This window comes from Cyprinodon variegatus, unplaced genomic scaffold (genome assembly GCF_000732505.1).
Source record: "Cyprinodon variegatus isolate N-32 unplaced genomic scaffold, C_variegatus-1.0 Scaffold411, whole genome shotgun sequence".
Lineage (NCBI taxonomy): Eukaryota > Metazoa > Chordata > Actinopteri > Cyprinodontiformes > Cyprinodontidae > Cyprinodon > Cyprinodon variegatus.
Genome location: NW_015150864.1, coordinates 133,150 through 148,152, shown reverse-complemented (window position 1 = coordinate 148,152; position 15,003 = coordinate 133,150). Strand labels below are relative to the sequence as shown.

General features: G+C 38.6%; 1 protein-coding gene across 2 annotated transcripts in view; it reads left to right on the top strand.

Annotated features, from left to right (window-relative positions):
* LOC107093161 overlaps positions 1-14,750 on the top strand; it is an 18,259-nt gene extending 3,509 nt beyond the window's left edge. The window contains exons 2-6 of one of the 2 annotated variants that reach the window (XM_015388018.1): positions 1,076-1,299; positions 1,896-1,998; positions 2,540-2,635; positions 3,293-3,801; positions 7,972-14,750. In XM_015388018.1, the coding sequence (XP_015243504.1) occupies positions 1,076-1,299; positions 1,896-1,998; positions 2,540-2,635; positions 3,293-3,801; positions 7,972-9,430 (2,391 nt within the window). In that variant the 3' untranslated portion in view covers positions 9,431-14,750. The remainder of the gene's footprint in view (positions 1-1,075; positions 1,300-1,895; positions 1,999-2,539; positions 2,636-3,292; positions 3,802-7,971) is intronic. The other variant, XM_015388020.1, reaches the window with a different exon arrangement.
* The last annotated feature ends 253 nt before the right edge of the window (positions 14,751-15,003 follow it).

Below are 15,003 nucleotides of genomic sequence, written 5' to 3'. Positions count from 1 at the left end.
AAAGCCAAAAATGTTTTTTTGTGCAAAATGATAGTGATAACTTTTGTGTGAAAACCATTTTCTTACATTACCAGCAAGCTGAGGTCCGTTTTTTGTAAAGTCAGGACATTTGACTGGTCCCCACAAGCTATTTTGCAAGGGGTTATGTTTAGGGCTAAGGTATGGATTGAGTTTATTTTAGGGTTCGGTTTGTGTTGGTATGGTGAAGGTTGGGTATTGGTCTGGGTGAGGTCATAAAGATAAACGCAATATGAATAGAAGTCAATGGAAAGCCCTCACAAGGATAGTGTGACACATGTTTGTGTGCATAGTTTTATGTTGCCCTGCAATGGACTGGTGACTTGTCCATAGCTCACCCATAGACTGCTTGAGATAGACACCATAACCCAATGACTGTCATGGAAAGTTAAGGTTGAAATATTGTTATGGAGTCATACAGCAGTAAATGACTGCTCTTTGTCTCATGTAGACACTGGGAAAAAAAAATGATTTTTTTGATGTCCATGATAAGTGCATAAATCGAGCTGTACAGAATTTTTAAAAAGAGATTTTCTCAGGTGTCACAAAAAACACATTTTCACATGCTGTGAACACATTTTCTTCCCCAATAAGCTTCATACATCCATTCAACTGAAGTCTGTAGTTGTCTGGATGGTCTGGCTGATGACTCCACCAAGGCTACATGTTGTTGCAGTATAGTTAGACCTCTACAGTGTGCCCTATTCCTCCGCCTACACAATTTGTTCGCTTTCTCTCTTTTGTAACAAACCTTCCAACTTATGTTACTCTATGTCTAATCTATATTACAAGACACAAATGCCTCCATTAGATTCCTGCAGTATCTTTTTGTGCAAAATAGTTCAAAATGCATAAAAAAGTTTTTCTATCAAAAATATCTGGAGCTAAAATTGAAAACAAAACATAAGGTTTTTTCATGTTTGTCTCTTGTAGAAATAAAATAAATGAAATGATCTTTTGGAAAAGAGCCAACTTTAATCAATATTAAAAGAAGCATATTATTGATCCCAAAGGGAATTTAAATCATATTCTATCTGTGTTTGTTCTCTCAACTCAGATGAATGGGCGGAGTCTAGCACACCTAAGCCAGCGGGATGCTTTGAGGATTATTGCTGCAAGTCAGCGCCCCATTACCCTGCAGATCAAGGGCCAGAGGAGGCGGGGTAATGACGGAGACAGGGGCTCCTGGGAACCCCTACCACTTAACCTGCAGCATCTCAACCTACCTCTTCCTATGAGGGGGACAGGAATGAACACATCTAGCCCCTCCTATCCAGACAGGTAAACTCACAGAGACCAAAATGTGTGACGACTTTTGTCACCTGTATGTTAATAAACAAATGTCATAAAGAGCTGTTTTTGTTCTTTGAAAACCTTTTTTTGAAAGAGTGAAACCCACCAGTCATAATATTTTTGATCATTTGCTAAATTCTTCTCTAAAATATGTCATGTCTTTACACACAAACAAACAAACAAACACACACACAAAAAAAAACTTCCAATTTCAAGGACTTCTTCAAATCTCGGCTAAACACTGTAAAATAATAAAATGATAGGCTTGCATACTGTTTGATATCTATGATATATAAATTCCATTTCAGATTTTTAAATGTTTTTCTGTATATCATAAGCATAAAAAGAAAAAAAAAAAAAACTCTGCTCATACTTCAGACCAATGTCTATAAATTTAGTGTGCCCTTATGAGAAAAGTCAAATGAACATTTTATATATACACATTTTTTTTTTTCAAAAAATTCAGGTATTTTCTTAAGGGCTTCACTTCTATGAATTTCATAAAAGTGTAAAGTTTCTGAATTGAAAGACATGATTTTTAAGCTGTCTCACGTCTAAATTTTAATTTTTTTGTTTTCTTTCAGGCATTACTACAGTCACCTGTCTCTGCCACAGGATCACTGTGATGGAGGATGGTATAGCTATATGTCAAGCTCTCCACAGGACACCGTAGAAATCAACCATCAGGTGACACAAAAAAAACCCCCAAAAGAAATGAACATAAACACGAATACATGTCTGTTTGTTAATACTATCAGAAATCTAAAATAAAAAAGCAATTCTACAGCACCTTGCAAACTTTATTTACACTGTTTGTAAATTTCCACACTCTTCTAACAGTACTATCAACATGTTTAATTGGGATTTTGTACGAAAGACCTAGACTAACACATAATAGTTGAGTGGAAGAAAGGTGATACATTTTTTTTTTCTTTTTTTTTTTTTTTTTTTACAGTATATTGAGCAGTAAAAATATAGCATATCAGTAAATATTTTATAGAAGTATATTTTGTTGGATTATAAGGCTCTATGTCTACTTGGCTGTGTCTGATATGGAACTCTGAGGGGCTACAGTGTGTAGTGTGTTTTTTGATTAACCTATTTGGTGAATTAAAAGCCATCCATGGCAGATGGGGAGCTTACAGCCAGCAGACAGTAAGACTAGAATAGCACTCTTTAAGTAACATACGTAATTTTTTTCATGTTTTGCTCTCCCTTAAACTTTCAGGATCTAGAACTCGCCAGTCGTCGACAAAAGAGGAAGAACTGTCTGTTGGGATGTTGCAATCCTGATTTAGATGAACCTACCACTTGCCACAGCCAGGTATCTACATTTTATTTAACAGGAGCAGTAATTCTGTCTGATAGTCCTTCTCAGCCACAAGATGGGAATCCAGTATTGCTCTAAAATTTATTTGATCAAACTTCAGTGAGAATTTTATATAATTCCACATACAAAGACTCAGTCTTAAACATTATGATTTGGAAAATATATTGAACGTAAAAGCAATGTTTACTCTCCTCTGTTTGACTATATGGGGTATAATCAATGCAAATGTTTTCATTTAGGTAAAACAAACAAAAATTTGACTTAAAAAGAAAAAAATACATTTCAGGGACAGTATATCAAGGTTTGAAACTGAAGAACACAGAATAAGGGAGTCTACACTCGATGATTATTGTAGTCTTTTGAAGATTTTGCAGACTTTTTTCATGCCAATTTGGCTGTTATGTCCTCAGTAATTGCTTTTACAATCTGTCATGCATAAAATAACTACATAAAAACAGGATAGATAAATGAAAATAAAAATACTTTATCCAAAAATTTCTTATTGTATTTGGCAGCTTTTTGTTCCATAAACTCATTGGGTTTCGTCTGAGAAAATATAATTTTTAAATAAAATGAAAAAGATAATTTTGGCTTCTGATTTTTCTGTTTGTGAACAATAATTTAGAATTAGCATCTTTTTTTTATTTGTAGACAGATGATGAGGACTTCATCCTGGAGAAGCCATTGGGTTTCATGCCCCTTCATCATGAGTTGGACAGTGGCCTGGGCTGGACCGATGGCTCCCTCCATCAAGGGGACCTCTCAGGACTGGAGACAGAGGAAGGAGGTCTGGAAGACTGTCATCCACATGGGAACTTTCCCACTGGAGGGTGTGGTGGGTTTGGAGGTGGGGGATCTCCATCCTCAGAGTCTTTTATTTCCTCCGAGCTCAGCGACTCAGGCTTTTATAGTGTAAGCACTGGGGAGTTCAGGCACTTCCAAAGGCTCCTAGAGAAGAGGATGCGTCTGTACAATGCCAGGATGCAGCATCAGAGTGAGCAATGCGAGAGGCGAGAGAGACGTGACAGCTGCCCCAAGAGCCACCGAGAGCTGCTCGAGTCCATACCAGAAGCCTTGACAATGCAGCCCCCATGTCAGCACCTACAACATGAAGATGGAGCCGGGCCGGTCATGGATGTCCAGCCTCGTGGACTTTTCAGGTAATTTTGAAAAAAAAAAAACTTTCCTTGATCAGTTGAATTGATTTTTTTACACTGGTTGAATTTGATTTTACTTTTAGTTGTGAGAAAAGAAATCACTTCATATTCAATTTTGTTTAGGACAAATTTTTTTCAGAAACAATTTTAGGCTGGTGACAGCATTCATGTACTCATGGTATTCAGAAAAGATAAATGTGTCAGATAATAGAACAAAAAAATTTGGTGACAATTTTTTTCCAACCACAAACTTGAGGTTGAAGTAACTAGCGGGAGGAAGAAGAAATGAGACTAATGAGTGACACGACTGGCGCTGTGGGTAACTGCAGCCACCAATCTAGCCAGAGTGTGCAGAAATGCAGACATGAAGTATTCACAGCACTTCACTGGTAATGCTGTAACACTGTTCACTAAGTGACGGTTTACTACAAGAGCACCGGATATATTTTATGACCCTAACAAGGCCCATGTCAAGCAAGTCCTCTACTAAGAGTCATAGATATATTTTGGCCAATGGAGTGGAATGTCCGAACATGGCAGCTATCTTACAAAAGTCAACTCGCTCACTAATGGTGATGTACTTTTTGAATAATCATAAGTTGCTCTTTAAACAAACCAAAGCAATGGCATATCATGTGCAGATTAAATTTAAATGGAAAGGGAGGGCAATTTACCACAGATGTAAAATTCCTGAAGAAAAAAAATTGTTTTTATACAGACATATAAACATATATATAAATAAAGGGAACACGTAAACAACACAATATAGCTTAAATCTGATCAAACTTCTGTGAAATGAAGCTGTCCACTTAGGAAGCAACATGAATTGACAATCCATTTTACCTGCTGTTGTAGAAATAGAATAGACAACATGTGGGAATTATTGCCAATTAGGAAGACACATTCAACAAAGGATTGGCTCTGCAGTTGGAACCGCAGACCTCTTCTCAGTACCTATGCTTTTTGGCTGATATGTTGGTCACTTTTAAATGTTGGTGGTAGCATGGTGTGGATTCTACAATCCACAGAAGTGGCTCAGATAGTGCAGCTCATCCAGGATGGGACATCATTGTGAGCTGTGGCCAGAAGGTTTGCTGTATCTGTCAGCATAGTGTCCGGAGGCTGGAGGCACTACCAAGAGACAGGCCAGTACATCAAGAGATGGCAAGGAGGCTTTAGGAGTGCAGGACTGCTTCCACTGCCATTGTGCAAGTTGGAACAGGAGGAGCACTGCCAGGACCCCGCAAAATGATGTCCAGCAGGCCACAAATGTGCATATGTGTGCATAAATGGCTACAATCTGACTCCATGCGGATGGTATGAGGGCCCGACGTCCACAGGTTTGGGCTCACAGCCCAAAATTGATCAGGATGCCTGGTGTAGGCGGCTATCATCCAAAAATTAGTCACTGAGAGGAGAGCAGGGATCTGTTCGACGCGCTGAATCCAAGGAGGAAAAATGAAGCTTTACTGCAGTTAGGGATGTTTATTGTACCCTTTTTCTGTGAAGCATTGTACAACAGGTAGATTTGCAGGCTGTTTTGCTTTAAACTTGCGATCAACAGAAATATTGGCACCCTGCCTTAGCCTCTGAATCAAACAAACAAACAAACAAGCAAACAGCCCCAGAGCAGATCCAGCTGATATTCATTAGACAATCATTCAGCTCCGGACACATGCCAACACCTACTTATAGCTCCACCCACACATGCCCATACATACCTTTAACACATGCACCCTACCCTTAGCGACATGACAAAAATGCATCCTTGCCTCTACTCCTGGCATTTGCCAGAGAACACCAGAATTGGCAAACTCGCCACTGGCATCCTGTGCTCTTCGCAGATGAAACAGATTCATAGCGATCATATGTGATCATATGGAGAGTGATCTGCTACATAAAAACATCCTGTGGTGCGACCGATTTGGCAGTGGGTGAGTTATGGTGTGCGGTCGCATTTCTTTGGAGGGACGCACAGCCCTCCATGTGCTTGCCAGAGGTAGCATGACTGGTGCGGTCGGCCATAAGTTTCTTATAATGCAGGTAGACCTTATGTGGCTGGGGTGTCAGCAGTTCCTGCTAGATTAAGGGATTAAAGCTATAGACTGGCCTGCCCGTTCCCAAGACCTGAATATAATTAAAGACCTTCAATATAATTAAAGTCTTCCTCACCCATTGCGGGTGGTCTTCCCCCCTTTTGCCTCCAAGCTCGGGTCCTCTACCAGGAGGCCTGGGAGCTTGTGGGTTCTGCACAGTTTTCCAGGGATCCTATGTAACCATATATATATATATATATATATATATATATATATACTCATTGAGCATTTCCGTTAAATAACATGATTTGCATTTTTGCGGATCGCTTACCTTCACTGATATTTTAAATGTTTTAAATATTATATATTTCTTCTTGCTTTCCACCACAAAAATTAAACCCTGTTAAAATTTTACTAAACAACTATCTTTTTACTGGTTTGATGTTTGACAAAACCCCTTAAAAGGTAACTTTTAATGCTATTCTATTTGTGACCAGTCAGAACTGTACAGCATGCCATCATTTCTTTTTTTGGTTTCCTTTTTTTAACTTAATAATCACCAATTTCTCAATCTAAATAATAAAAATTTTCACAATTTATCCACTACGTCTTTCAGTATTTACATTTACCGGTATACATTTTGAGTAGTCCCATGTTTTATTTATGTCTTTATTTGCAGTGTGCACTGTCATATCAATTGTGTGCTCAGCCATCTGGCCATTTATTTTTTGGACAACTCATCTTGCAGCCCACAGTGCGTTGGTGTTTGTTGAAAAGCAGAAAATTCCTAACTAACCTCTGTTTAAAACCTTGACTTAATTTTGTCCTTCGCAGCTGATTTTTTTCCCAGTGTTTATAAATTAACAATCCACTAGGTTTAAAAGTAACATAATCAAAATTGGTTTCTCCCGAGGGAGGCGCCCATGGGGCATCCAGTACAGGCATCTGAGCTACCTAAACTGACTCCTCTGGAAGTGAAGGAGAAGTAGCTCTACTCCGAGCCTCTCCTGGAAGGCAGAATTCCTCATCCTAGCTCTAAGAAAGTACCGGGTGACCCTGCGCAGGAAGCTATCCAGGATATTGTTATTTTAGTCATGACCCAGATTTAATGGACATACAGTAGGTCAGAATAAGAGCATATACAGACCGGTAAATTGAGAGCTTTGCATTTTGGAGACTGGAGCAGCGTTCACAATATGGCAGAAGCTGCAGTGATCTGTCTGCTGATCTCCTGCTCCATTGTCCCCTCGTTCATGAATAGGACCCCAAGTTGCTTGAACTCCTGCTCTTTAGGCTGGGGCTCTCCTTCTACCTGATGAGGGAGAGCAAACGTTTTACGGTCGAGAACCATGGACTTTGTCTTCGAGGAGTTTATCTTCCCCATGGGTGCTTCACACTCTGTCTTGGTAGGAAGAAGCCAGCAGAACCATGTCACCTGCAAAAGTAGGGATTATATTCACTGGTCTCTAAACCAGACCCCCTGGGAGCCTAGGCTACCCCTACAAATCCTGTCCATAAAGGTTAAGAGGGACTATAGAAAGCAGCCTTGCCTGATTCCAGAATGCAATGGGAATAGGTCCAATTTAATATAAGCAATGAGGACCAGGCTCCCTTTCCACTTGTACAGTGACTGGATGGACCCTAGTAAAAAATGACGCCCAGTAAAGGGGTTATCCAGCCATACATTTGGAGCACCTACCCAAAAGGCACCAAATAGGACATGGTCAAATGCCTTCTCCAGGTCCACAAAGCACATGTGGACTGGTTGGGCAAACTCCTATTATCCATTGAGTACCTTGCAGAGGGTGTCAACTTTATATAATTTTCCATGGCCAGGATGAAAACGATTCTGCTCATCCTAAAACATCTCCACAATTCTTGGATGAGTCTCACGAGCTCCCCTAGACTGCTGGAAACAAGCAATAAATCTTAGTGCATGTAAACTTTTCAATTTAGATAAAGTAAACAATTTAGTCAATAAAAAAAAAACTGCAAATACAAATACTTTTTTTTTATCTGATCAGAAAAGGTGTTGTGATTTAAAGACTGACAATAAAAGGAAATAATTGTCATGTGTCTTTTCATACTGTGTTAACATGTGGTTTCAGCTAGCATATTTCTTGTATTTTACTTCCAGGGTTTCTTCAGTCCAGTTTCATAAAGCTGACCGACCATGTCTGAACCGTCACAGCTCCAGCAGCGGAGCCCTCTTCAACCCCTCCCATGCTGCAGTACCACGGATTAATGCTCCGGTCCTCTCAACCTGCAGCACGCCCTCCAGTCATCGAAGACCACATATTCCGATGCAGCCACAGTACAGCCACCAGGGTTCAAGCTCAGTAGGGATGTTGAGGAGAAGCCGAACCCTTCACCATCGACCTCCTCCACAGGAATACCGACGTCGGGCCAGCCACCCAGCATCACCTTCTTATTGTGCTGCTACTCTTCACTACTGTGGAGGTGTCACGCCACACAATGTCCTTCCACCAGGTCTGCCAGAGGAAACTGAGCTAGATGCTGGTGTGATGGCCTCCCACTCTACAGGCATGACCCTATCACCCCAACAACACCCGGCTGCTCTTGGGCATGTCAGAGGCAGCAGCAGCAATGAACGATGCTACGACAACTCAAGTGGCCAGATCACTCAAAATGACTGGTGGCACACACAAGACAGGGACCCAATGCCAGAGCCGATGGCAGAAAGAGAAAGGGAGATGGAGAGGGAACTGGAACAAAAGAGACAATTGCAAAAGGAAAAGGAGATAGAGAGGGAGAGAGAGAGGGAGCGAGAGATTGAAAGAGAGAGGGAGAGAGAAAGGGAGATGAAGCTTCAGGAGGAGAAGGAAAGAGAAAGGCAACTGGAACTAGAAATTAGCAGAGCTAGAGAGCAGCAATACCTCCAGAGTCATGTTCTCCCATCCCAGCCAGGAGACGTCAATGATACCTGGCCAAAACCAGCCAGTCGTCAGTCTTATGGAGCTGGAGGAGGTAGAGGTCTCTATAGCACTTTGGAAGGCCACACAGGAATTGGTAATGCTGCTGAATGTGAGGCAAAGAACGGACAGATAAATGAAAATCCCAGTTCTAATCCCAGTTCTGGTCATCAGCCAAAACCTAATCAAAGCTCTAGACCCAACACCACGTCACGAGTCACAAGAAGCCAGTTGCTCAGAGACCGAGCACATCAGCTGGCAGACGAACGAAGTGGAATGAGCACAGATGAAGAGACCAACACTGACATGCTGCTGGGGCGCTACTGGAGTCGAACAGAGAGAAGAGAACATTTTTTGTTGGCCAGGGAGCAAAAGCAGCAACAGTTGCTGGCCAGAGGAGGGCCTGTACGTGATGCTGTGAGCAGGGGAGGAGCATCTGCTGGAGAAGGAAGCTTAATGGAGAGCAGGGGAGTCGGACCTTTTGCTGAAAGACGATGCAAAACCGTCCTTGAGTTGAGTCAACGTAAGCTGAGTCGTCTGAGGAACAGAAAGCTGTTAGATGACTGGACAACTGTAGAGGAGCTTCTGACTCATGGGACCAGGTTGGATAACCAGGAGGAGATGATATGTCCAAGCTCCCTGTTGACAGTGACCACTGTCTAACTGCATGTGTACAATGTCTAATTGAAACTCTGTGTGAGCATACATGATCTTAAACTAACACTATAACATTGTCTGAATCGTCTTGTTCTGTCTTTCTTAGAGATGGATGAACAGATGGATGTCAGCTAAGTAGGCATCTAAAAGTCAGTTCTGTCAAAGTTTGGATAAAAACAAACAATGTGAGAAGAAAATCAGCAGTGGCAGCTCTCCCAACAAAACTTCAACTTTCTTGGGTTCCTCATAAAACTTCAATTAGATATCCAGCCAGCCTTGGTTAAATCACATCTGCTTTGCTTTAGCTATGACATTTTTTTCTAAAAGCCCCATTAGAACGGACAGCAGTAGAGTATCTGGTAATTGTGAAATGGTTCATTGCCCAGGCAGTGTGCGGATGCGGTGGGGCTGATGAGTTGTGTCGGGTCAGGAGCACTTCACATAAGCAGCATGTCTGTGGCATTCAAACCAGTTTTGTATTGATTTTTTGCATGCACAGTCAATGGGCAGCACATTGCTGGGCGGCGTCAAATTCCAGCCTTTAACTTTAGAGCTAAATTAAATGGCTATTCCTTTGTGTTTGATCAAGTTTTGTACAAAATAAATGTATAGGCCAAATCTGTAATGTATATAATGATAAAATGTGAGGTATATTATTCTACAACGATTACAGACTCTCTAAAATACAGTTTGCAGAAAGTTTATTTCATTTATGAAAATGCATAAAACAGCTTGCAGTCTATTACACAAAGGAGTAAAACTAAACACGTATATCCGACATTGGGATTTTATGTGAGATGCAGATGGAAAGGCTTGCCCGAGACTCAATTCATTCTAGAATCGTCTGACTTTATCCACAGATTGACACGTATTACTGTTCCCCTGTTGTTCTTAGCTTATTATTAAGTGTGAGTTGTAATTAAAGTCTTTTAGGACTTCATTTGTTATTAATATCTGAAGTTCAAAGACAAAACTGACATCCATTCTCTAATTTCTCTGTGGAAGAAAGAACAAGAACATTCCCACAATAGTTGCATTGTTGTTTTAACAAATATGCCTGGAATGGGAAACTTCACTCTCATTGCTTTGCATCACCTCAACTGATAGCTTTATGTGTGGGTGTGTGACCACTGTACAGCACTCCGGACCAAACGTGTGAGTCAGTGCATGACGATTGAAATGCTAAACAAATGAGCAAGGTCTGATAACCTTGTATGTGTTTGCACCATGTGATTCATGCTACACACAACACAGTATATTTCACACAATCTTTAAAATAATTACAGATATTTGGGTTTGGATCTCCAAGAGGGGATCAAATATTTTCAGGAGCAATATTGCTGTGCTAGATATTAGTTCTTGTCACACATTCCTCTCACGCATATTTAAAAAAGACAAAAATCAGTTATAGCAATGCTAGGCAACATGAGTTTTGATACAAAATCTCAAACTTATCTTTTTTTTTTACTTATTTAATGAAACCATATTTAAGAAAAGGAGTCTACATAGGTTTGTTCAAACACAAATGAATACATATGCTGCAATCTTTAGGAGGTATTTTATGCTGCATTTATGTAACACTGTTGATGCCAAAACAAAGATATGTAATACAAAGCTGTGTACATCTGATTGTAAAAAAATCTATTTTAAGAAAAGTTTTAGATGATTTAGAGTAAAAAAAGCAAAGACAAAAAAACAGTGGTAAATTGGTCCTCATTTCTACTTATCTCTAATTAGAGTCTTCTGTTAGGACTGCTATAAATATGAAGGGATTTACAGCGACTACACTATTAGTAGCTTTAATTCCTAATATGATAATTACAGTAACTTGTCTACTGCTGTTCCTACTATTTTCAATTACATTCTGCATTTACCACTTAGACCTGACTGGGAGAACTAAAGTATACACTGATATTTTATTAGCTATTTATGCTTTAATACAGAACACTTTGGTTAGAGACATGAATGCAGCATAGAATAATCAATCCACCATACAGTAGCTTATGGCTCTCCTTTCCTGCCAGGGATTTTACAATCGGCAGGATGTTTACAGTTCTACGCATAAAGCAGTTTATGCATGTTTACTCCAATTCAGAGTGGCAAGTTGACTGCAGAGAAAAGGTTTTCAAGTAATGACAGGAGAACTTTGATAAACCATGTATATCAGGGACGTGCTGAAATCCGCAACGTCCGTTCTGCAGGTAGAGCTCAAGAGACATTCCACTTCAAGCTTGTGACAGGTCCGCAGTTCAGGAACAAGTGCAATAATACCTCAAGTTAGTTTTATCAAGGTAAAATAAGGTGTAAGATTTTCAGTGAATGCAGAAACTGGTTTTAAATAATTACAGATGCACAAAGTGACAAGACACCACAAGTGCACAGTAATCTTGGAGTCTGCAGCGTCAACAGCAACAGTTATAGAGATATTTACAGTGTTTTCCATGAGAGGGACCTAAGAAGAAAAAAACTTTTTGCACATCCTTTTTATATAAAAAGTTTTCCCTACCTTTCTGTACCAGGGACTTAGGCCAGTGGAACAACTGTAGATAGAACAACAGTGTTTGTTGATGTTATCTTTATAAAACTGTCATAGTATTTCATGGAGGAAAAAAGTAGTTTATTGTGATTGTGTTGGACATATTTCAATATTTTCTTGTGACGGTTTCAAAACCAACGTGGACGATTTTAATGATCTTCAAATCCTTCGATTCTAGTTAAGTCATTTAAAAGCTAGTGAGGTTTTCTTTTGCTTTTCTTATGGAGAGAACACACTATATAAATATTATTGTCTCTAAATAGATTTTTGAAATAAGATTTACTGTTGTTTTGTGTCATTCTGACATGTACATATTGATTTTGTCACACAGTGCGGCTGAGTGTGATGAGGGGATGATGGTGCCATCTGATGCCTCCAGTGGTTTTTCATGTGATTCTGTAGTTTTATAGCTGTGTTATAGGAGGCTGTATATACAGCACAGAGAAGAAACTTGTATCATCAAAATATTTCAAACAACACGTCATTGTTCATACGTGATTTTTCTGTTAGTTTTGAAAATGAAGAGTGCTATCCACACATTATATTATATGAAGAGAACCTCTAGTTTATTATTATTATTTGGAAAAATTTTTTTGCATCTGGCTGTTTGGAATGAGGTCGACCCAGATATTAACTATTTTATGATAAAAAAAAAGTGATGGAAACAAGAATTTAGAATGATGCCCTCTTGCCCTTTCTTTTTTATAATTTTAAAAATATCACCGATTGCATAATAAAACTGATGATTTAAAGACATATCCCAGGTTACACAGACTTTGGATATGCTTTTTTTTTCTTTGGCTGAAAAAATTGTCAGAAATGTGCAAGTGGACTCCATTTTTATTATATTTTAAGTTACATCAGTTGTTTTTTTTTTGCCAACTTTGGCTTTAGAAAGCGAAATTGCTCCACTCCATGGTATTTGCTGATGTAAAAATGTTCAAACTGATTATTTTTTCCTCATTCGTTACATAATCAGTGAAAAAAGAACTACTGACAAACTAGTTTATGCAGTGTAAAGCTCTAACCTATTTTCTCTCTTTAAAATATTCACTCATTTAAATATGTTACTATAAAGAAAAGAGGCAGATATTTTGTAATGGTTCAAAATTGTCATTTGGTAGGTTTAGATTTGCAGTTATGTTTAATTTTGACCTAAATATTTCTCAGCCATTAAACACTGAAGGCAGACATCAGTCGCATTGATTAAGAAGTTTTATGTTAAACACAAAATCTTGTTTACATGTAAATTATCTTCCCCACCCCCCCAGAATCCCAGTATCAAATTATTTTGAAAAATGTCCATGCCATTTCTAATCAGAAACACGTGTCTTATTTAAATGAAAATCATTTGAAATGCAAATACATACATAATCAATGATGATGTAAAGTCATATTTAGTATTTGCTTCTAGTTAAAGATTTTCTACTTAAAACTAGTGAAAATTTCACAGTCAGGATTAATAGTTTAGAGGAGACCAATAAAACAGCTTTTTTAAAAAGGTTATTATTTTGAAAGGGTCCCTTAACCAAAAAAAAAAAGAAGCCTACTCATGTTCTAATTAATTGATGAGGATTTCATATTTTGGTTCAGAAATATCCAACCCTTCATTATAAATAATGTGTCATAAATTCCCAGGATGAGTCTGCATAAAACATGACTACCTTTTAAATAAATGAACCACTGCATTCAGAAAAACCCTAGGTAAAGCACTGGCACAAAATCCTTAAAATAAATTGTTATGAAGATGTGTGATCTATGCTGCTGTTTTAATACTAAATTTAATACTGAATTTATACTAATTGATCTCCTCCACCTGACTATGTGATGTGGAAAGCTAAAATTGGATCCTCTCCCAGCCTATTGTGTAACCTGTTAGCAAGCAGCTAATTTCTTGTAGCCATTTTCTAACTTAAAGATAAATATATTGTAAAGATCCCAACATCTGGCTGGCTTGGATGGGGTTTCTTTCCAAATCCAGGCAGATAATTGCAATAATCGACAAGAATTGGGACGCTGATGTTAATTTATTAGAAAAACAAATGCATTTTTTTTTTTACTTTTTCCTAAATAAAATTTTCGTCAAGTTAAAGATTTGATTTAGTCTCAATTAGATAAAATGATGCTGCTGAACTAAAATATATATTATTTTGAGGATTTTAACTAATTGTCACCTCAGGGGATAGTAAACGTGTAGAGAATGGGTTGTTTGAAACTGAAAAAAACAAATCACCATGATAGCATGTCGGACTAACAGTGGCACCAGATTAATTTATTATGTATTCTGGATTGAGTCCATTAAGTCAAACTTTGCATTTCTTTCAGCCTTTGTATATATGATCTCTTTTTGGATTGCATTAACATTTGATAGGTTTGACCTAAGGTAAACAGAGAACATGGTGGTTAAGCAACAGAATACTTGGACTTTATTTCTATATTCCTCTCTCTAACTCTCTCGGTTGTGATTCAAGCAGTCTGAATAATGGATGACGAAGAGAGAAATTTTTCCTGCCGCCCACCCCCCCTCACCCTCTTTGCTTACGTTACACGAGGACACGGATGGCTGAAAATAGCGCCTCTGTCCTCATTGGATGTGAAATTAAAAGCACACTCGAGCGGAGACACTTGCTGCTGGTGAACAAAAAACACTTGTTCTACTCCATCTGACAATCCCTCCATCCAGCCTGCAATACCAAAAACATCTGTCTGTGTAGGGATACATGTACTTTTCACTATGGCAAGCTTTTTGAAATATGATGATGTACATGTGATTGTAATAAAGAGATTTTAATTAGCTATGACACTGTTTTCAGGTTTATTTTTATATTAAATTCACTCATACATCTAAGCCCTAAATCATAATCATTTGAGATTAAGGTTTTAAATAATCTAAGATATTTAGCATCTTTCTTCTGACTTGAATGTGTTGAAGCTCTATGGTTGAAGTTACAGTAAGATTGGAGTTAAGGCTGGGAAATAGCAGGGATGCCTTTTAAGATAAATATCATTGGAAAAGGCAAATACATAAAGATGATCAATAATA